Source organism: Ictalurus punctatus, chromosome 28 (genome assembly GCF_001660625.3).
Source record: "Ictalurus punctatus breed USDA103 chromosome 28, Coco_2.0, whole genome shotgun sequence".
Classification (NCBI taxonomy): domain Eukaryota; kingdom Metazoa; phylum Chordata; class Actinopteri; order Siluriformes; family Ictaluridae; genus Ictalurus; species Ictalurus punctatus.
Window position 1 is genome coordinate 19,232,525 of NC_030443.2, and position 23,433 is coordinate 19,255,957.

Genomic DNA, 23,433 nt, shown 5'->3' on the forward strand with positions numbered 1-23,433 from the left:
CTAACTATACTGCATTATTTCTATTCCCAGGATTAAAGGTTCCTCAAAGGGTTCTATGTGAAAACCTCTCTCTTTTAGGGCTCTACACAGAACCGTTCTCAAGGAGTCCTTCAGATGCACAAGCCATGGATTTGTTCTGTGTATAACACCCTAAAGAGCGCTTCGGTTCTGTGTAAAACCCTGTAACAAACACGGATTCCTTCTCAAAGGAGGTTCTGGACAGTAAGCCTCTAAGGAACCTTTTTTTTTCCTAAAAGTGCAGATGGAAGCTCTGTAGAGGAATTCCGGGAATAACTGAGAAACAGGGCATTTCCGACAAAAGTTATTTGCTTTATTGTTTCTAACGCTCTCATAATATCTCTCTCTCTCTCCGTCTTTCTCTCTCTCTCTATCTATCTATCTGTCTCTCGTTCTGTGTTTATCTCCTTTTCCAACAATAACAAGTGCTAGCTAATTAACTAGCGGATGATAAACACTCTCTCACAAAAGAATAAATAAATCAGAACCCTGGAGATAAACGAATGAAACGCCACATCGCTGTTAGAGTTATGGATTCTGATTGGTCAGAAGGATTACGTTTCTATAACAGCAGCCCGTTAATGCGCCCGTTCTAACACGTTATCGTTTCTATAGCAACATCTCATTCACAGGAACCTGCTCGGCCGACGCTCCGATTTAAAAACCGTGTTTATATAACGTTTTCGGAAGGAGTCTCCAGTGTGAGCGCTGTGTAACAGTCAGCTGTAACTTTAAGCTTTCCCACATCTTCAGGACAGAGGAGTTTACGCTTCTTTACTGTTTCTCGGTAAAACGACAAACCGCTTTTTTTCCCCCCTTTTGTCCAATGAACTTTCCAGAGAGAAAAGAGAGATACTGGTGAGGCTGTGTAAACGACTGTTTATAATGTAAGTTATAACGTAAGTGAGAGCAGGAACTAACTTGTCTGGCGGACATTTCACAACATTAACTAGGAACGGATCAAAAGTATGACGTGTCGTTCGTTAATAAATAAAACAATTATAATCGTTTTAGCGTATAATCGGTAAATTGCGAAACTTGAGTGCGTGCTGTTATAGAAAAATAATCACACTCCAGGTTAGTAACAGTATCTCCACTTCATCACTTGAATTATTTCACTATAACATCATCGGTGTTTAATTCGGTACCAAGAGGGAACAAGGTGAGATTGTTTTTTTCTCGTGTGGCAACCCCGCCTGCGTTTGTGTTGGAATGAAGTGCTTTCCTCAGGCTGGATAATGCTCATAAATCCCAGCTCAGCGTTGCTTTAATGTGCCGCAAGTGTTTTAAAATGCAGTTTTATTGAACTGTGTGTTCGTTCTGTGCGTGTGGAGAACTTTAGAGAGCGCCGTTTAAAAACTATTATTAGAGAACAGTTACACAACACGGCACTAACAGCAGAGACACCTTTCCACCTGCGTGAAACTCTGAACTCACTGAGTCACTGCGGGTACACACACACACACACACACACACACACACACGCACGCACACACATACACGCACACACACACAGCTTTTAATGTACCCCTGCAGAAGCATCGCGACGGATAAATTCTACAGTTTAGATTTTTGTAGCGAGACATTTTTCTTTGTTTAATGGTCATGCTGTAAAATTCCACACAAACGTTTATTCATCTAAAAATTTTAATTAAATAAAGACATCATGTTGATGATGCAACAGTTCTTTGCCTCGTATAAGCTCGTGTGCTCACGTCGTCCAACCTGATCTCATGAGAAATTCATACCAATTTGAACAAATACTTATGAGGCTGGATTGTTTTTGTGTTTTCATACAAACACGGTCATGAGAAAAGGTCGGATTGCTAATAGGGTGTTCACGTAATGGAGTGATTATAGCAAATAAAAGCTATCAATGTAGAAAAAACATTTATGCCTTTAACATTTTAACTCTTTTAAAGATTTAAGTACAATTTTAACTAAAATTCCACATCATAAACAAACTCACGGAAAAACACGGCCCGTTAAAATAGTTAGGAGGTTAAAATGTCGCAGTTTAATCACTGGTACTTAGGCGAGCTTTCTCGCTGTACGACGTTAAATTGTTGTTTGCGTTGCCATAGAAACCACTCGTTTCCAAACGTGACGAGAAGAACAGCTCTGAGCAGAAGCTTCTTCAGCCATTCTTCTCGCATCACTTCTATTTACGCCAGCCGTATCTTGTTCTTGCGTCTCTCGCAAAGTACCGTAATTCCACCATGACCTGAACTAAAACACGACAGCACCATAACTCTGCCCCCAAAACCCCAACGTCGGGATTCAAAACCGCATTTTTCTTAAAAATACGTAGCTCAATTTTAAGAACCGGCTGCTTTGTTTTGCTTTCTCAGGTGGGAAACATAGTAGGGCATGGATTTTTTCAAAAATTATTTATTTGTTTCAAAGAGAAAAGATCTAAACATCTGACAAAACGTCTAACGGGGAAAGACGGAGTAAAAACACAAGAAGACAGGAGTGAAAACAGTACAGTAAGAAAGAGAAAACGGAAAATACATGGGATGATGTTCAAAATTAATTGCGGGTTGGTAACTAAAACGTAAATTTTTGCATTTTAAAAATGTTCAAAAGGGTACGAAACACTGATTTAACCAAACAAACGATTTTTCCATGGTAAGTGAGAAATGTTAAAGCTTCATCATGCGTTTGCCATTTCCAGGCTGGGAGCTTATTATATAGCTTTTAAAATGTAATCATTATTTTTTAAACTTGTACGTAAATGTAATTACGTTACATTTAGTTCCACGCAGTTTGTATTAATAATCTTACAACGTCAAATCATCGTGAGTCAAGTGGCCATCGCTTTATCCAGAGCAATCACAGTAAAAATGTTCTGCATGTTTTATGAGAGCAGGGAGTAAAGCAGAGAGGCTTCGGTAACGAGTCCAATTTAAATGAAGTTTCAGTCAAAAGTGGAGAAATCCAGTAAATCGAGGCCTTTACATAATCATTACGATTGGTTTTAATCTGACCGCAAAGTTAATTCTAACAGAAAACAATCTATTTAAATCAGTTTCATGGTAAATAAACACATAAATTAATGAATACTTAAACCACACTTGATATGAAGGGTTTTTTTCTTCTTCAAACAACACTAAAATTCTTAATGTATTTTTTATAATCCCAAATTTAAAAACTGGGAAATATATATTATATATATATATATATATATGTACTATAAAATATAAGTTTGTCTTTTTTTAAGCTGTTTTCACTACTCGGTAACTAATTCAGAAAGCTGAAAAAAAGTAAAGTAATTTTTATTTTATAAATAAATACATAACGATAATAAATTAACGTATAAACAAATAAAATAATAAATTACTTTCACTGATCATGATCCTGGGCTTTTTTTTTTTTTTTTAAATGAGTCTGATTGATATTCTATGCATTTGCTGTACGTAAACAAAGTTTCCACTCTAAGTAGAAATAATTATTAATTCGTTAATTAATCAATGTTTAATTAAGAACTTCTGTCATATTTTATTTTAGTTAATAATGACGTTTGACTATAGTGCCGCTCGGGAAAGCCCGGATTCACTAAGTACTAACAAACGCTATAAAGCTGAAGATTTATATATTTTTTAAAGTTATTTATTTTCACGATGCTGAATATATAAATGAATAAATACACTGATTAAATAACAGTTTGGACAGTTAAAAAAAAAAAAAGTCCATTATGTCAGTTGAGAAATATCTGAGGTGTAAAATCAGTTAATTTCATTTAAAACGGCGAGACTGATGTAGCTAACAAGTAATAATATATATTATTATATACATTCCATTTTAGCACTGTGCACTAAATGTGCACGGAAAGGAGGCGTGGCTTAAAGTTTAAAGGTGGAGATTGTGTATTAGTAGTGATTAGGCTTATAAAATAGCTCTAATGACATTTTATTAAATTTATGCTTTAATGAATTCTGTAACGTTTCTGAGACAATGTCTGTTGAAGGCGCTGATGAGCTTCGGTTACTCGTTAGCAACGATAATTAAAATGAACTAAAAATGTTAACTGCGGCTGATGGACTAGATTTTCATTTTTATCCGTTAATCCTCGTCTCTGCGTGACTCTGTGGATTTCCGGCCATTTTTAATGCACCAAACTTCCCATCGGAGTCTCGCTCCACATTCCGGCTGAATTTAATTACATGACTCTTGGCTATATTTTAAAAAGCCGCTGGGCTAAAAAACACTACCTCCCATCTGCTCTCAACGCTGCTGTATTGTTCCGAGGTCGCTCTCCGTGCCGGCAGGGTTCCACCGCTGCTGGCTCCCACTCCTACGGCACATAATGAACAGGCAGTTAATTAGATAATTAGCACTATTACGATCTGCATTAAGATTCAATGGCGGTGCAATTAGACCAATTAAACGGCTCATGGAAACATGTTATGCTTTGCATGTTGCAGTGATTATGGTTTTTGGCACGGAGATTAAAAAATGCTACAGGAAATGACTAGAAAATAATTTTTTAGCTCATTCTTCTTGAGGAAAAACATGCTAAAAGTGACTATATTTGAGTTCTTTTTGTACGCAGGATTCAGGTGTAGGAGCGTGAATGAACATACACAAAAGGATATACATTCTTGACTGCTTAGATATTTGCATTATGGATGTTCAAGAAAAGAGCCATGTAAAGCAAACTCAACACAGGTGATATGTCTCTTTATTTATTTATTTATTTATTTTTACAACATCTGTTAACGGAATCAGTAATGCTAATCTAGCTAACATATTTTCACATAGTTGCTTTGCATAGCATCATTTTTAACTAAACAAAAAGAACAACAAATAAATAAAAATCCATATTTACACAATTAAGTTTACAATTTGGGGTCAAATTTAACATGGTCTTGTAAAATGTAATAATCAGACAGTTATCGCATAGAAAACTGATTATATCATTTATATATTCCAAACCTATAATAATTTTAAAAAACAAAACAAAACAGGAGGTCATTATTTCCCAACAGTTTAAACTAGTACAGATGCTTTTCAAGATATTATAGACATCTAATATACATTTATAAAGCAAAATAAAAAGCTTTTTGATTATAAACTGGTTATAAAGCAATACAAATTGATGATTTTTATTGATATTATGGCTTATCTGTAATGTTAAACTCAACTTCCTTAGGTGAAATCAGCGACTCTGTCTTTCATAACATCCCTGTACTACATTTAACACTCATGAGCTAACAAGCCTTAATGGTCTGAGACCTGGTGTCATTTTACAGCTCTTTACAGAGAACAGGAGCGTATAATATCCAATGTTTATTAATAATAATGAATTAGACGTTAGATAGAAACGCTCTCTAACTAAATGCATTAAACTGATTTTTATGCTCCGTGTGTGTGTGTTTTTTATTAAACACACAACTGGATGAAAGTGAGTGCGGAAACTGTTGAAGTGCTGCCCCCTATTGACACTTCAGAGAAGAAGCTGCAGAAGTTTGGACACTAAAGGTTCACCTTTCTACTGCAGGACTGACCCCAAGTCAGCTTTTGGTTCTGATTTTACTTTTAACACAGAGGTGAGTCAAAAGAGAACCATAAATTCTTAAAAGCGTGACATATATTAAAGAAACAGTACATTCAAATTTGTAGTTCTGAAAGTAAAAAACGTAGTCGATCAGCTCAGGGAGGATGTTTGGGTGTGAACATTTTCGTACTAAAGTAACGAATGCCTAATCCACGCAGGACATGTAGACTTGTGTCTATAAGCTACAAATCTATGAAATAAACTTGAGAATGTACTGTGAGTGAGTGTTGGAAGGTCATGATGGCGGCCATGTTGGGCAAATTTAATAGGCTTACTTTTCTTGCTGCAATTTGAGATGGTACCATCCCCAAAGCTCCGCCCCCAAGAGCAGGAAGGTTTAATTGTAAAGGAGACCCAAAAGTGGCGCACTTTGGACGATACAAATTTCCATTGCTCCCCAAAACAACTCTGGAAAAACAAAAACCAGAGAAGTTAAACGTCAGACACAAATGATCAAGTGCATTTGTGAATACTCTGTAGGTTATTTTTTTTTCTTGCTGGACTTTACCTTTAACTTCACCTCTGAATCAGGTGAGCACAGTGACCTGTGCAAATAGACGAACAAATGAGCACCTGCGGATGTCTGTGCTTGTGTGCCTGTGTCAGAATTCATATTATAATGTGTGTGTGTGTTTTGCATGAGTGTACAAGCATGCATAATGTGTGTTTCCGAACTCACTGGTAGGACGACGAGTTTCGGTCCTCGTGCAGCCACTCAAAGCCGAGAGGAACGGACTGCGTGTATTAGAGACGTCAAAAAAAAAAAAAAAGGCAAAAAAGGGCAGTAATGAATTTGGGGCGAAATGAGCGTTAATGGCACTGGCATTACTCGTAGTCCACATAACAAATTATTGGAAATTTGACAAGCACACCAATTTATCTCTTGATGCCCGGTGGGAGCGCGCTGGAGTCCTCTTGTGCTCGCCACGGCAAGACAATTTCGCCTCATTTTCCTATTTATAACAATAGAACCAGCCATTAAGACAAATTAATGTCATTATCAAGTCGCCATGAAAATGACAACTAGCAGCGTTTCGAGCGGGCTTTAGTGGGCCATTCACCATAATGAAATCCGCTGTACAGCAACTGAAAAGAAACACTCCAAGTAATTATTTTCTAGTAGCTTGTTTGTCTGCCGGCCGTTCGTTTGCTTTCAGCCCAATTATGGAGCAAGCCGAGCCGCGGAGGCGCGCAGAGAGGCCTAATTGGGCAATTAGCGGCCCGTTCCAGGGCTTTTAGCTCCAGTAGAGTGGAGAGAGAGAGAGCGAGAGAGAGAGAGAGAGAGAGATGGTGGGAGGGAGGGAGAGAGAGAGAGAGAAGTGTTCTACAGAGCTACACATACCTGCTCGCTCAAACACAACACTCCATTACACACACAACTCATATGGAGAGGATACACACACATACATGTGGTCAAAAAACCAATCACAAAACCACAGCTACACCCCAGACACCAGTGAGCAAACGATACACACCACAACAATATACACGGTACAACTTGCAGCATCAGTTAGTTCAATTCCCATGTAGAAATATTGGTATTTCAGTTCCCGACCTCGCTCGAATGCACAACACTTACTTTTTAAAGTACATCTAGATAAAGACTAGTTTAGACAACTACTTCTTTAATTCATGCCATGTGCCTTAAAGTTTTCAGGCTCAACACGTCAACTTCGAGAACTGACTGTTCACTTGCTGCCTAATAATATATTCCACCCCTCGACGTGCGCCACTGCAATGAGATAATCTAGTGTCAGCACTTTGTAACAGTCAGAGGTAAAGCTGTAACTCAGGACAGAGACGTCCTACTGCTTTTTTGTTTTATTAACTTTTGTTACACGTCAAGGCGTGTTGTTATTGTAATATACTGTAATCAACCCTGATGTTGATTAGTTTTCTGTAACAGCATACTGCGTTGTGTTTAATTCCTTATATAACACAGAGACAGTGTGATAAGAGAACACCCTGGTTAATGTTGAACGGCTCCGCTAACTGCTAGTGGGGCCAACAAACGACGTGTGTGTTTGCATACAGAATTACACATTCAGGAAATGTTTTGTGTTCGGCTCACCTTTCTACCCTTCACCCCAAAGCTGTCCATCTCTCTTTCTCTCTCTCTCATTCCCCCATTTTCACATTTCCTCTCCATCACCCTCCCTCTGCAACTACCCACTCTCTCTCTCTCTCTCTCTATTCCCCCATCACACACACACACACACACACACACTCTGGATCATAGTGCATGTGTTAATTAAACACTCTTTCAGATCATTCCCTCTCTCAAGTGGCTGCAGAGGCAGAAGCCATTAGGCAGAAAGCTCCGCTATCTGCATTTCCACGCACAGCTCGCCGTGTATTAAAGTGAAATTCATCCTGTAATTATCCGCCTCTGCGCCTGCCACCTGCCCCTGCGCGACACCTCCGCGCTGTTTCCCATCATGCCACGGGCCCAATTAGACCTTGACGGACCCCGCTAATTACGTTAATACAAAAAAAATCGCGCCTGCCTACAAAACAAGGGTCGTTATGTGCAAAATATATGGTAATGAAACATTAGCCTTGATTTTATTCGGATTAAAAACAGTTAGAGGCATGCTGAAGTGATAAAGTGATGATGTGTGTCACTGAGGGTTTGCGGAGCGCAGTGTGTGGTGCTTTTGTCCCACAAATACAGTGTGTTGATGCTCAAGAAAAAGAATTGATGGAATTTTCATTCAGGAAGGACAGTGATAAGAAAGGGGGTAAAAACAGAAACTAGATGACTAACAAAACAAATGTTATAAAGAGACAGGCCTAATCCTGGTCAGGCTAAAGGTGCATTCGGAGTCTATCCTGGGAATACAGGGCATGAGGTAGGAATACACTCTGGATGTGATGCCAGTCTGTCAGAGGGCACCGACACACACACACAAAAGGGAAAATAGATCAGAAAATCAGATTCCTTCCATTCATACTGCATAAAATCTGGACTTGAGCTGCCTGTGTGAACAGAGCATTTATCATCTGAAAAATAATTACATAAAAGTAGTATGTTGTTATCTGCCTCACCAATGCTGTATGTGACTAGAAAGTGTCATTTCTACGACAGAATCAGCGTTCAACTACAATTCCCAGAATACTGCGAGGCCTACAAACGTGGACTACAACACCCAGACAAAACCACAGACAGCAGCCTGAAACCAAGGGAGAGAGCACACCGTTTCAATTTCCACACGTTGGCTCCGGATAGCAGCTGTAATGAGCCAGATCTGAAGGTTGCCAATCTTCAAGGGCTGAACGAGGACCCACTCCTGGAACTGGCATACTGCGATGACCAAGTAACCCATAACTCCTTGATCGACATGTCCATTCTTCTCGACGCTTTGATCAAGAACCATCGAGTTGTGAATGCGATTGTCATCCCAGTTCCCGAAATCCAAGCAAAAGAACCCATGCAATATGGCCAGATAAAGCTTGACATTGTGGAAAGCCAACGACGCCGTAAATAGTGGCTTTGTGTTTCTACTGCGGCAGTCCTCAACACCAGAGTGCGAGGTGCTCCTCACAACCCTCCGCCAAGGTTCCATAGCTCACTCCTCAGCGAGCAGCTTTCAAACCTCGCCACATCACGGTGACTCCTGTCAGTTTCCCACACTCAGGAAACCTTTCCCAAGCTCCACCCAGTAGCCTTCTTTTCTAAGAAGCTGTCCCCTGCAGAAAGAAACTATGACATCGGCACCCGGGAGCTCCTCGCAGTAATACTTGCCCTGGAAGAATGGTGTCATTGGCTGGACGGGGCTCCCTACCCATTCACCATTTACACTGACCATAAGAACTTGAAAAATACCAAGACTCTCTCTCAGGACACCCTGGCACTCACAAGACAAACAAAACACACGTTCACGTCCCGAGTGTGGAGGGGTTTCATGGAAAAGCTGGGTATCTCTGTAAGCCTGATGTCAGACTTCCACCCCCAAGCTAATGGCCAAATTGAAAGGGCTAACCAGGAGATTGGGCGCTTTCTAAGGGCTTTCTGTGCCAGCAATCAGGAGGACTGGGTACAATTCCTCCCTTGGGCAGATTACGCCCAAAACACCATAAAAGTTTGGTTCCAGCGGAGTGAGCAGGTGTTGGAACAAGCCCAACACCTACAGCATGCAGCCCAAGTCACCAAAAAGTTTGCAAACAGATGGCGTGGAGAGACACCCGACTATGGCTCTCCGCCAGACAGCTACGGGTCACAGAGGGAAGCCGAAAGTTGACGCCCAGCTACATCGGCCCTTGCAAAGTCCTCCAGCGAATAAACAACGTCACTTAGAAGCTAGAGCTGGCACACCACAGCACCCAGCTCCCTCCTTTCATGTTTCCCACTTTAAACCAGTCACTCCAGGTCCCCATGCAGAAGGCATCCCCCCCCCCCCCCACCTCTACTTATTGAAGCTGACCCAGCTTACACCATAAAAAAGATCCTTTAGACTCACTGCACCAAGAGGGTAAGCTACAGTACCTGATAGATTGGCAGGTATATGGACCCTAGGAAAGGTGCTGGGTACCAGTCCATGATGTGCTCAATCCCCTACTGGCTCCCAGAGGTAGCGCTTCAGAGGGGGTTGATTTACTGATTGTGTTCCTGGTTTTGATCTAGTTTCTGGTTCTCATTTTTGCTCTTGCCTAATCTAGTTAACGTTGGTTGTTCTTTGCCTGACCCTTGTCTGAATATTGACCTTGCCTTCCACCAGCACTTGTGTCCGTACCTGCTTCCTGACACTAAGTTAATGTTCGCTAACTCAGTAAAGTTACCCAAAACACCATCCTGCAGGTAATATTAATTCACTTTGTCATGTAGGGGGAAAAAAACAACTATATTTAAATTACTTCACGAAACTAATTCTTTAATGAAACGTGTAATGAATTTCACAAGTTGACGTTCAATGGAAAATTAATTTTCTAATTACTGAATCATTTCCATACCTCAAACTTCAACTTTCAGTGTTTCAGGTCTTCTGATGTTACTTCCTGTAACCAGAATAGGAAATACATCAGCTGTTATTTGGTGTTAGACATATTTGTTTTACGGAAATATGTGCAGAAATGTAAATATACTGAATTAACGTGAACACCTACAGTACAGCACCTAATGACTGACTCAATAATCACTGTTTAGAAGTCGATTAAACACTGTAATTCGACATCATATGTACTAATTCAACAATGAAAACTTAATTAGTGAGATAAATGTATTACTGTAAGGCTGGGAATGGATTTGGACGACTCTAAACTATAAACTTACCTCAGCCACTTACCTCACTTCACTTACAGAACAAACTGATCAAATGTTTCTGATGTACATTTTAAAATTTAGGCTATTTCTATATTTTGATACGAAATAAACAGATAAAAAAAGGTTGTTTTTTTTAAAAGACGAGCTGTGTTCTAATAAACTAGTAGCTGTCAGTCAAGCTAATGGGTGATTTACTGTCTCACAAAGAAGAAGAAATGTCTTTACAAACAGATTTTAATATATATATATATATGAACAAGTGAAACTGTGGGAGGGAAAGTAAAAAAAGGGGGGGAAATGTTTGGAGCTGTCAGTCAGTGTCTTCTGAAAAGAAAACAGAGTGATTTATCGTGTGGTAAGTTAGATTAGCTTAGCTTTTTCTTTCCTGTCAGGTCGGCGGGGTGCCCGCGCGAAACAGAGCAGTGTCCTCGCGCTAATTAGCAAACGCACTGAGGAAGCTCGCGCGACTTGAATGCTCTTTCCGCGAGCGCATCTCTCTCACTCTTTCTCTCTGTTCATCGTGGTCAGTCAACCGTGTACAATCATCCACCTGCTCCAAACAAACGGTGCGCGCTTTTTTTTGTCTTTTTTTTATTATTATTTTCAAAAAGAAAGTTTAAATGGCGTTTTTATTTACGCGGATCATGACCCCCTCGCGCGCATCCTGACCAAGGTCTCGCGCCTCTCGCCTGTAATGAATGGGCTCGAGCTCTGTCATTACGCAGTTTAGCTGCGTATCATTGTCAGTGTAATGGCCTCCCACGTCTGTAGCACACAAGCTAAACAGGATAAAGGAGAGAAAGAGAAGAAAAGAGAAGCTTCACAACGAGGCTTTGTATTTATAACTGCATCTCTTTATATAAAATATATTGAGAAACAGTTTTTAAAAAAAATACATATTCAGATTTATTGGGACAGTTTTTGTGCATGTATCCTTGCTGTAATAAATCAAAATCAAAGCTCCACACACACACACACACACACACACACACACACACATCATACATTTCAGAAGTCATCATCATGATAACTGAATCCAAATCCAAAACAAGCATGCCTTTTGTCAAAACTGACTGAAAGATATTTTAATGACATGTTTGCTAATTTGGGCCTTTACTTTCATTCTTAATGACATTGCAGTGTTAGCTCCATGGTTAAAATATTGGACTTCTGATCGGACACCTGAAAATCATACGAGTTCGTTGAACATCACATTCCAGATTTATTCCCCTTTTTGCTGTTATACAGTAACGTGCTCCACTCTTTCTTCTGGGAAGGCTTTCCACTAGATTGGGCATGGCTGTGGGGATTTGTGTTCATTCAGCTACAAGAGCGTTAGCGAGGTTGAGGTCAGATATTGATGTTGTGATGGTGAGGAGACTCCAGTTCATCCCAGAGATGGGGTTGAGGTCAGGGCTCTGTGCAGGACCCTCCAGTTCTTCCACCTTCTTCCAAACTTCACACACCACGTCTTCATGGAGCTTGCTTTGAGCACAGCGGTATCGTCATGCTGGAACAGTGTTCGGGCCTCTTAGTTCCAGTGAGGGGAAACTGTAATGCTACAGCGTACAGAGACGTTCTATGCAATTGTGTGCCTCAAACTTTGTAGCACCAGAAGAACCACATAATTTGGTATATGTGATGGTGAGGTGTCCATAAACCTTTGAACATACTAAATAGCACACCTGAATAATGTTCTACATTTTCCAGTCTACTTTATTCCCTGATTATTAAGATGTTTCATAAAAACACCATTTAATGCAGTGAAAATCCACCAATACATCATTTAACGATCGTTGTAAGTCTTTCCTGCATCCATTAGATGCCTTCACTTTTCTATTCTCCATGTATAGTGTATTAAGGCTGGCCCATTTAACCTGAACCATGTTTGGTAATTCGGGACAGCATGATGAGATACTCGTGTTAATTTGAGATAATATAACTGGCTTGAATCATGCGCTTGAGGTTGTGTACAGGCCAGATGTATTTAACACAGGTACAGGACAAAACATTTTGATCTGGAGATGTGCATTGGGACTGAGATATCATGGCACCCCTACAAAAGAAGTTTTCACTCTCATGCGGGAAGGAGCAGGTGGTCAGATACGAAGATCGCATGACAAGAAAAGGCCATGTGCGATACATGTATTGCATTGCTTTCTCTTATTATATACAGGAGCATCTAAAAAAAATAAATAATATAGTGGATTTATTTCCGTGAGCTGTAAGCCGTAATCATCAAGATTAAAACAAAAAAAAAAAGGCTTGAAATATTTCACTTTATGTGTAAAAAAAAAAAAAGAAGAAGAACTTTTCCACGATATTCTGAGATTTTTTTGAGATGCACCTGTATGTATTTACTTTTAATTGATCACATCATTGTTTGGTAGGAGAAAAGGAGACGGGGTTTTTTTTAATTCTGAAATGAAATTTCTTTTTCTCTTTCAGTTCACATGGCAACTGCCTGCACTGTGACCTCTGACCCCTGCCTTTTCCTGTTCTGGTGGTGGGGGCTGCCAGAGGCACCTGTAGACAGGCAGGTGACAGAGAGACTGAGAAACATAGCCGTGTCTCTGTAGCTTTCTGGGTAAAGGCCACAGAAGAAAGCGCAGATTAGGGCCTCTTTGTATCTGTCAACATTAAACAAATTAATCCATTGCTGCTCATCTGAGTGTAAAATCTCTAGGTTTACTGTTTCTATAGAATTGAGGCCTGAGGTTGCTCACACTGCCTCGCCCTCTAAAGCCTGAGACATATTTTAAACCCTTTATTATTGCTTAATTATTGAGTCTATGGAAAAGGAGATGCGCTTTGTGAAGGAGTGGGCTACATGCCAGCCAGGGTCAATCTAAACTCCACTGGTAAACATTAAAAAGAAAGCAAACAACAAAACACATCGTCGCCTCCGACTCCAAGCCTTTAAGGGTGGCTTCCTCATACAGACGCTCAAAAGCACTTTTGTGCAGTAGTGAGCTTTTTTTTTTTTGTTCATCACTAAGCCTTAGCTAAACACACTAAGCAGATAAAGGAGTCTTTATAGAAGAAAAGGCGATGTTCCCTTTTGAGACCCTTTGGGAATAATTCAGGTTCAAAGCAGCAAGTTATATTATAGGATTATTAATAATGTTAGAATTTTGATACATATCAATGCATTACGCAGCAGGAGACCTCCACAGAAATGTTCTGGGGTTGTTGTTTTTTTAAGAAAGGGGCGGGAGAAGTGGGCCACAGAGCCACACGGTTTGGGTCAAACTGTGTCAACTCGAGTTAGGTACAGCTGAGCGGCTTCTCTAAAACCCGACCACAGCAGTTTTATATTGAGCCCCACGTTCCTTTTATGTCATTATGGTTCTGATTGTTCCTAAATTGAAAAGATTTAAGTTTAAATGTATTTCTTTAGCAGGTTGTGCTTTTTATTTTCAGCTCCATGAGAAGAAGAAAAAAAAAAACAGACTCTGAAGCAACTTTCATGTTTGTTAAAATGGAATGGCGTTTAGAAATAATAATAATAATAATAATAATAATAATAATAATAATAATAATAATAACAATAGGAAGAAGAAGATAAGACGAATATTTGGGATTTATGTATTTTTATAAATAAATGTACACCTATAATAAATGAACATGACAGAATAATAATAAGAAGAAGAGGTAGAAGAATATTTGGGATTTAGGTATTTTTATAAATAAATGTACACCTATAATAAATGAACATGACAGAATAATAATAATAATAATAATAACAAAGGTTACGTGATTTCCACATTTTTAGATATAATAAAATCTGCTATTCAAATAGGGATACAAAATTAATTAGTTCACACACACACACACAATTCACATTCAAATAATAATAAAATATATATTTTAAATAACTAAATACTCCACTAGTAAGTCGATATAATAATAACTATAGCTGTATAATAAGAACCTCTTTTTTTCTTCGGCGTTAATATTTTTCTTATCGGTCCACTGAAAGCGACTGATTTGTAGTTGTGAATCTGTTGAGAAAACTACAGACTCAGAAGCGGATACACACGGACGCCATGACACTACGTCATCAACACGCGCCGATGGGCAAACTCTCCCCGTAAACGAGAAGGTTCATGTTTCAAGGCTGAATTACTTTGCAGGGAAGAGGTTTGTGTTTTTCAGTTTGGTCATTTTTTAAATGGAATTAATAGCGAATTAATATGTCTGTCTTTGTGCGGATTTTTTTTGACTCTCACGTCATTACATCAGCTTCTTGAACAGCGTTATGCTTGTGTTTTGACAGAATTCAGCACCGCGCTTTAAAATAACCTGATCAGTTAGGGGGTTCGTTTATTACCTGGAGAGTAGGTTGGGAAAGTAGGGATTTTTATCCATGGTAATGTTAAAAGCTTGCACGTGTAGTTATTTTACAGCATTAAGTGCGTTCCTCTTTATTGCTTTGCCACCGACTCCAGTATCTATTGCTGAACTACATGACTTTCCTGTGACGTTTCATTCACGACCCAACATGCACTGACATTGTCTTTGCATTTACATTTTTTTTGGCTTATTTTCTCTAACAATTCAGCTAACGGTTAATAAAATTCTTTCTCCGGCAGTTCTGGGATTCGAACCCACAACCGTCCGGTCACTAGTACAGAACTTTAACGACTGCGTTACTACACTTTACCCCTTTCTTTTCTTTTCTATGTCTTATTCTTAGCATGTTTTCATATTAGCAAGGGACCATTTTCCAGATTTGACTCATTTTAAGATTTTCTTCCCACCTTTACTCTAAGGAACAGACAAACATGTCTCGTTCTCTTCCACAGAATGTCTTTAGGTTGTTTGAGGTTGGCTCTGTGCCGCGCAACGAGAGCCTCGTGTCCCACGACAAACCCAGTGACAGTCCTCCTCCTGTATAAACCCCAGTCTAACAGAACCACATGGGGTTACCTGGGCATACAGCTCCAGCAGTGGACACTGTTCTCCACCGTAGCGGGCGACGATGGAGACGCCGCCAAGGATGAACCACATGAGAAGAAGAAGAAGAAGAAACAGGACCCGAAAGCTCGAACCACCATCAGCAGCGTGGGCAGGAAGATCTTCCAACGCCACCTGCTCCTCCTGGACGAGGAGGGCGAGAACCTGGGGACCATGCACCGGGCCGACGCCCTGAGGCTCATGGATGAAAAAGGGCTGAAGCTGGTGCCTGTGAATGAGCACGCCGAGCCTCCGGTGTACCGGCTCATGAGCGGGAAACAGATTCACGAGGAGCAGATGAAACTGCGGGAGAAACAGAAAACCAAGGCGTCAGGTGAGTGCTGTAGGGCGTGTACATCATTCCCATACTCTAAGAACTGATGTTGATGTAACAGAAATATACTTAACAACAGTTTAGATAGGTTTCAGTATATAACGTGATGTTCCTGGGACTGACAGGCACAGACTCCATGTGCTCTTCACCACAGCCTGAGGGACCCCACTGTGCGTTCAAGTCCTCCTGGGAAGGTCGTATTTATGATTCTGGAAGTCATAACTACGACGTCAGGTGCGTTCAAGTCATTCTGGTCGGAGCAAGATGGCGGTTCACCTTCTCTTAATTAACTACAAAAAATACAGCGAGGTTTTTAACTCTACTTCTAGAAAAATCAAGTGTTTTGCTTTTTGATGTTTTTAAATCAATTCATGAAGCCACTGTAAACTTTATCGTTACGCATTATATCGTAATTGTACAATGCTGTCGTATGTTGAGTAGGAAATTAACTTTCAATAAGTTCAACGTCAACTAAAGACGTTGCATCCATTGATTCCACCACGTTTTTGGGCTCAAACAAAATCCTAGTCAAATACGACTTTGTGGTGGCGTTCATGTGCGTTAAACTCATAAATACGATATTTCTGACATGACTTGAACGCACCACTGTACTACAAGGGGGTGGAGACCAGCAAGGGGGAGGGACTTACACTGCAAGTGGGTGGGGCTAAGGTTCAGGAAGATAGCTGGTAGAATCGAGCTGACTCCATGCTGCAGAGATACATGTCTCCCTTCATTACGAATGACAAGTGTAGAGGCCACACCTACCGTACTCACAAGTACACAGGCCACGCCTTCCTTCATGTGAACGACAAGACTAGCAGCCTGACTGACTGAGGTCTTCCTTGATAGGACCGAAGGGTGCATAAGCCATGCCTTCTTTATAAGGAGTGATTGACACAAAGGCCACACCTCCTTCACGAACACTGACAGGCATAGAGAAGCATGGTGAGACAGTGAGCTGGTGATATTGGACTTAACCGTGTGAGTGTGTTTCCTCCTGCAGGTGTAGTCCAGGTGAAGGACCTGACTCTGTCCTCTGACATCGCTCCACACGACCTGGACACAAAACTGAAACAGGTAACGAGCTGGCTGGAGAAAAAGCACCACGTGAGACTGACCCTGAAGCCGAGACGGGACCGGAGCGAGCAGGCGTTGGTAATCTCACACGTTTACAGGCTGAAAATAAAACCATTCATGCTGTGATTTAGGACACAATTAGTAGATAAGGATAAGAATTTATGGTAAATGTTTTATTTGTGAACCGCTTTTTACAATTTTAAGCTCCAGCAGGACTCGGGATAGAGCGTACAGATCATTATCTCCGAGGAGTTTTTAAATAATTATTATTATTGTGTGTCCGTCCTTGAAATAACGTCATAAAATAAACACAATCGTAAACCTTAAAGCACAGAGGCAAAACGTCTGAGATCGTGTCGTGAGCTAGTTAGTTCAGTCTGCTAGCTAGCTACAGGTGAAGGTGTACAGTAATACGGTAATGATCTAATACGTGATGTGAGTGTAGAGTCAGCACACGCTCAGGAGATCTTCTCTGTTCTTGGTCACAGGACTCGGTTCTGGACGAGATGGTCGGGAGAATAACGGCTCCGCTCGGCTTCGTCAACAAACCCAAACTCATCCGTGAGGGTCGAGCAGCCAGCTGCATCCTGCGTCCTCCGTCCGCTAAAGAGCTGCAGGCCCAGGGGACGCGACCTGCGGCACAGACTCCCTCCAACACCCACGAACCAAACCCCGAGAAACAGGAACCGCCCGGATCTCCGTCAGAGCGGGACAGAGACTCTCAGCAGCAGTGATGCGACGACAATAAAACAGCTTTACACACACACACACACACACACACACACACACACACACTCGGGTGGCATTGATTTATAAAAACGTTATTGAGATCGGGATGGAAGCAGAAAAGATACAAACACAAAGTAACCTCCTAAATATCTTGTTTTGAGGTTCATGTTTTATTGGAGACTCAATTTTTCAGACATTTTCTAAACACGTCGCTATGGCAACTTACTGTTTACCCCACTCTGGGGGTACATTTACATATAACCCCAATTCCAAATGCCATGTAAATAAAAACAGAATGCAATTTGGAAATCTCAAACCCATATGTTATTCACAATAAAACCTAGAAAACATATCAAATGTTCGAAACTGAGGAAATTGACCATTTTAAGAAAAAAATACGGTCATCTTGAGTTTGTTGGCCACAAAAAAGCATCATCAACGCTGAAAGGTGTATACAGGTTTTAGAGCAACATCTGTTTCCATCCAGATTCCATCCCATCTCTACTTCTGAGAGACTCCGCCTCTCTAAGATCCTCTCTTTATACCCAATCATCTTACTGACCTGTTCCCAATTAACCTAATTAGTTACAAATCGTTCCTCTAGTTGTTTCTTTTTAGTAACACTTGCTTTCCCAGCCTTTTGTTGCGCCGTCCCAACTTTTTTGAGGCGTGCTGCAGCCATCAAATTCAAAACTACCTTATGTTTTCCTTAAGGTAGTACATTTCCTCAGTTTAAAACATTTGATATGTTTATGTTCTATTGTGGAGAACGTACAGGTTCATGAAATTTTCAAATCATTGCATTCTGTTTCTATTTACATTTAATTATGTGTTTTACACAGCGTCCCAACATTTTTGGAATTGGGGTTGTAACAAGTAAATAATTCACAAATTCAGAGAGCTCTGGCTGGTTTCTGCTATATTATCAGATTTATTGGATTATCAGATTTCTCAGTTGGACTCTCCAACACAAGTGGCTCGAACATGAGAACAACAGAACTTTCAGACGTCACTGGCTCTGATCGGACGATTCCAGCACCATCGGACATGGCCAGGTTACGTCATCCTTGACGGGTTCTGACGAGATAACGGCCCGATTGCTGTCTGATTTGGAGGTTTCTGATTGGCTGGTCACAGAGTCAGGAGAGTCGTCGAGGTCCGGGGTTTTCCGGCGTTTTTTTGACGTTTTGTAGCCGCTCAGATGAGACGCCAGTGATCGTGTCGGACGGGGTTTCTTCTGAATGAAATTTTTTTTAAAAAAATCAATAAAATAAACACGTTTCATCTCCATCTTGGAGTCAGCAAATATTCAGTGGTAAAGCCGATGACCTGGCCTGCGTTCACGGTAACAAGCAACCAATCGCTGTAGGTTTGTCTGTTGTGGGCGTGGCCTATCTACTGTAGTCAGGAAATTTAAGAAGGTAAACGGTTACTGGTTCATGTATAACCTACACATAAAATCCTAGAAGAAAAAAAAAATCTATTTTAAAAATGATAAAACCCTGAAAAAATTAATTTCTTCTCCATGACTGAACTCAGCTTAATTGGATGTAACAGTCAGAGACATCAGCTCGAGCTAATCAGTTATTTACTGCCTTATCGTGTCAGAACTCATTTACATTTTGTTAATTAACAAAATTTCACTTAAACAATGCTGTTAAATTGTTTGTGGAGTCACAGCTCCGTGTCGCTACGTCACACAGGACGTAAATAAACCGCCCGCTAGCGTGAACGCGGCATTGCATCATCGTGTGAAATGCAAAGTTCTGTCAGGGGAAAAAACGGAATCGGTCATTACCTGTTTCTTTCTCTCGGGGTCGTGAACCACAGAGTGACGCTGTAAACTTAGCTGTTTAAACACAAGAAATTATTTATTTATTTTAAATCATTACCATTACACTTCAGACGCCAAATTACACCAAAACAAATAAATAAGTTGGTACACCTTTTTAAATAAATAAAACTACCCTCAGGCTCTCTTGAAGAATTCCAGTGGAGTTTTGATGCGTTTTAACTGTAAAGTAACGGCTAAAAATAAAATAAAAAATGCTTTACGAGTGTCTAACCGAGGCAGAAGACAAAATATAAAACACAAACAATCTCAACTCTAATCTCGAAATAAATTGTAAACAAGCTGCATCTTTAAAAATAAATAAATAAAGATATTGGTGCGTATTTTAATAATCTAATATACTACAATAACAGCTGCGAAAAATATTCTGTTCGTACGAGCAGTAATTTGTAAGTGATAAATAATAATGTTAGTAATAATATTAATGCAGCAGTGACTAACAGTAAACACAGAGTTTTCATCTCGGCATGTCAACAACAAACAACAACAACAACGAGACACTTTTAGAGTGAAAAAGTGATCCATGCAGTTTTATTACGGGTTATTACAGATGCGTATCGTGTTTCACAGAAAATTTCTCACGTATCGTGATGTGATTTTTTTTTTTTTCCCCCCACCACAATCTTGAAAAAAATTTTTTTTAAAAATAAAAAATTGCAACAGTATAAATATATATAATATTACATATATAAATAAATAAATACCTTCATGGAGAAAGCTTTGGTGCAGCCGGGCTCGGGGCAGCTGAACGCTCGCTGCTGCTCGTGGAAGGACAGGATGTGGCTCTGCAGGTTGAAGGCGGTGGTGTAGGAACGCTTGCATCCGTCTCTCGGACACAGAAACACGAGCCGAACTTCAGCGTGAACGTGCTGGTGCTGCTTCAGGAACCACTGATCCCTGAACGTCTTCTTACACTCTTCACACTGCACTCTCACTGCACGCACACACACACGCACACACACACACACCACTTTAATCACTGAATTTAACCTAAATTTGTTTGTTTGTACCTTTTTTTAGTATTATTATTTGACCTTTATGCTCTTTCCTGTGCTTGGTAAGTTCAGTCCAGGTCTTCGCAACGAATGAGCAATCCTCGGCCGGACACGGGTAACCTGCTCACGTTCACAACAACAAACCGTTCAGGAAAGATAAGAAATCTGAACAAAATGACAAATTAAGTCATCACTTTTAACACTGCATGCAATTTCCCCAAAATTAAAATCCATTTAAATGTGATTTAAAATATATATATATATATATATATATATATATATATATATATATATATATATATATATATATATATATATATTAAAATCACATCTACTGTACCAGTGTGTCTGTGTGTATATATATATATATATATATATATATATATATATATATATATATATATATATATATATATATATATATATATTAAAATCACATCTACTGTACCAGTGTGTCTGTGTGTATATATATATATATATATATATATATATATATATATTTTTATGCTACCAAACAATCACACCTAAAAAAAAAAATAATAATAATAATAATAATAATAATAATAATAATGATAATAATACTATGCTCCTATATACATCATGTTATAAACATTTATTTTCATGTAAGAATTATGTAGGAAATATCGAGCGCTCACCCTTATGCACCTTCTCATGACGTTTTCTTTTGCTGGGATTCGCGAAGCGTCTGTCGCAGCCCTCGTACGTGCATCTGGAAAAAGAGGCGTTTATGAAGCAGCTCAGAAAAACACTGAACGTACGTCTACACGCACAGTAAGATCACTGGGGGGGACAGAAGTGGCTTTATTTACAGTCTTCTTTACATTTAATCAGATAAACTGTTGTGGGGTTCTTTATGGTCTAGGGTCTGTGGAAGTGCGATGTGACTGAAAGTCTTGATAGTCTGATGAAGACTCTACGTTGTTAAACGTCATTTCAGACGGCCGTCATCAGACAATCAGAATCCATTTTGTTTCCAGTGCCATTTTGTACGACTCCGCCCCCATCTAAGCTCTTCCTCCCAGTGTCTTGTAGCAGTGTCTACTATCATCAGTCCGTACAGGATTTATTCATCAGGGGTTTATTCGTCATTGCTGCGGCCAAAAATGCTCGATTTTGCTGCGGTTTCCCCCCAAAAAAATTTGCGACAAAACTTTGATGCGAGTATTTTGGCCCAAATCTGCGGTCATTTTGAAAAATTGCAAATTCCTCAGAATATCGCGCCGTTTGCTTGATCTGAAGGACTGATTTACTTCAGCTTGAACTACGGCATGGAAATGTCGGTGCTGTTAAATAAAAACCATCACCCTGGAGCGTAACCAGGTCGCCCGTGAAGCGAGAGCGAGAACGTGATGATTTTTTGCCGAACTGTAGAAAAAAGGTAGAAGAAAAAAAAAAAGAGACAGCGTGCGAGCCGTGCTTACTCGTACGGGAGCTGGAGTGTGTGTGTGCTTTCGTGAATCTTCAGCAGGTTGTTCTTCTTGAAGCTTTTGCCACACCCCTCAAACACACACTGAATAAAGAAGAAAATACACAGACCATCATCATCATCATCATCATCATCATCATACTTCTATTCATGTAATACGATATTACAACATGAACGTATTGGAATACCGTCATCATACACGTAGATCAGAATTAACGCCACTGTCGACGGGAAATGAGCAAAATAATAAACACGTGAAACCAGTGATGTTTTGCGCTCACACACATGGGGATGTTTAGTAGTTTCATCTAAAACTGATGGGGTTTTTCCCCCCTCCGAAACAGAAAACAGTTCAATTAATTAACGCGTTTATATTTCCTGTAAAAACACTCATTTCAGAATGATCGGCACCCCTGTAATTCATATTAAATCATTTTTAGGGGTGCCAATACTATAAGTCACTTAAAATAAAATACAACTTGATAATATTCATTCAATAATAACTTAAACGGGGGAAATAGCATCTCTAGATGAAAATGTAAAACGTTTTATTATTTTTTTAAAAGATTTCTGATTAAAGGTCCAAATGTTCTTTTAAACGTCACTGTTTTAATGAAATGTATTGTTCACTACACATTACCCGTTGATCTGACTGGATCACGAGGCTACGCTTGCGATACTTTGCTTTTTAAAACATAAATCAAATCGCAGAAACGTTACGCTAAAACTACACTTTTTAAGGTTAAAGAAGAAGAAGAAGAAGAAGAAGAGATCACAGTGACTCACGGTGTACATCTTGGCTTCCTGCTTGTGCTTGCGTGAAATGTGCTTCTTCAAGTTGAAGTTTGTGGTGAAACTTTGCGTGCACCCGTCCTCACCGCAGCTGGTTCGGAGGGGAAAAAAAGCAGAGGATTATAACCAGCGAAATGAGATCTGACCATCTTAAATCTACAAATACAGTGCTCAGGTGTTCAACACTCACCTGAAGGGTTTCTCTCCGGTGTGCGTGAGCTCATGACGAGCGAGATGAGATTTGCTGCAGAACGACTTGCCGCATCCGGCGTACTCGCACCCGAACGGCCTCTGCGACACAGATCACCACATTATTATGACCTTCACAAACAAACACAAAAATAACAGGAAGGAAAACGGCAGCACAGGGCTGACTTCAGGACCGCCGACGTTAAAAATGACATTTT

The 23,433-nt window shown here is 39.9% G+C and overlaps 3 protein-coding genes across 9 annotated transcripts in view; 1 reads left to right on the forward strand and 2 right to left on the reverse strand.

Annotated features, from left to right (window-relative positions):
- The window catches only part of gsx1 (GS homeobox 1), a 34,887-nt gene extending 23,305 nt beyond the window's left edge, over positions 1–11,582 (reverse strand). For 2 of the 5 annotated variants that reach the window (XM_047151791.2, XM_053677135.1), the window contains exons 1-6: positions 10,848–11,582; positions 10,529–10,573; positions 6,258–6,313; positions 6,087–6,123; positions 5,854–5,986; positions 4,233–4,315 (exon numbers count right to left, since the gene is read on the reverse strand). The gene's annotated coding sequence lies outside the window, so the exon portion shown is untranslated. Of the gene's footprint in view, positions 1–4,232; positions 4,316–5,853; positions 5,987–6,086; positions 6,176–6,257; positions 6,314–10,528; positions 10,574–10,847 lie in introns of all 5 variants that reach the window. The other 3 variants (XM_047151793.2, XM_047151792.2, XM_017460253.3) reach the window with 3 other exon arrangements.
- Positions 11,583–14,869: 3,287 nt separating this feature from the next.
- On the forward strand, positions 14,870–19,104 carry mtif3 (mitochondrial translational initiation factor 3). Its single transcript, XM_017460244.3, has 4 exons — positions 14,870–14,981; positions 15,647–16,131; positions 17,138–17,289; positions 17,700–19,104. Exons 2-4 carry the CDS (start codon positions 15,648–15,650, stop codon positions 17,943–17,945), a joined length of 882 nt encoding a protein of 293 aa, XP_017315733.1. The 5' UTR covers positions 14,870–14,981; position 15,647; the 3' UTR covers positions 17,946–19,104.
- The window catches only part of gtf3aa (general transcription factor IIIAa), a 6,913-nt gene continuing 1,571 nt past the window's right edge, over positions 18,092–23,433 (reverse strand). The window contains exons 2-9 of one of the 3 annotated variants that reach the window (XM_017460224.2): positions 23,217–23,317; positions 23,021–23,117; positions 22,230–22,318; positions 21,444–21,517; positions 20,827–20,907; positions 20,497–20,726; positions 19,739–19,789; positions 18,092–19,174 (exon numbers count right to left, since the gene is read on the reverse strand). In XM_017460224.2, the coding sequence (XP_017315713.1) occupies positions 18,950–19,174; positions 19,739–19,789; positions 20,497–20,726; positions 20,827–20,907; positions 21,444–21,517; positions 22,230–22,318; positions 23,021–23,117; positions 23,217–23,317 (948 nt within the window). In that variant the 3' untranslated portion in view covers positions 18,092–18,949. Of the gene's footprint in view, positions 19,178–19,203; positions 19,339–19,738; positions 19,790–20,496; positions 20,727–20,826; positions 20,908–21,443; positions 21,518–22,229; positions 22,319–23,020; positions 23,118–23,216; positions 23,318–23,433 lie in introns of those variants that run through there. The other 2 variants (XM_017460223.2, XM_047151787.2) reach the window with 2 other exon arrangements.

What these genes read in the sequence shown, in the direction of transcription:
- mtif3 (XM_017460244.3), top strand. Translation starts at nt 15,648, where the DNA reads ATGTCTTTAGGTTGTTTGAGGTTGGCTCTGTGCCGCGCAACGAGAGCC. An exon ending in ACAGAAAACCAAGGCGTCAG is followed by an intron (nt 16,132 to 17,137) that starts GTGAGTGCTGTA and finishes TTCCTCCTGCAG; the next exon opens with GTGTAGTCCAGGTGAAGGAC. An exon ending in ACCGGAGCGAGCAGGCGTTG is followed by an intron (nt 17,290 to 17,699) that starts GTAATCTCACAC and finishes TCTTGGTCACAG; the next exon opens with GACTCGGTTCTGGACGAGAT.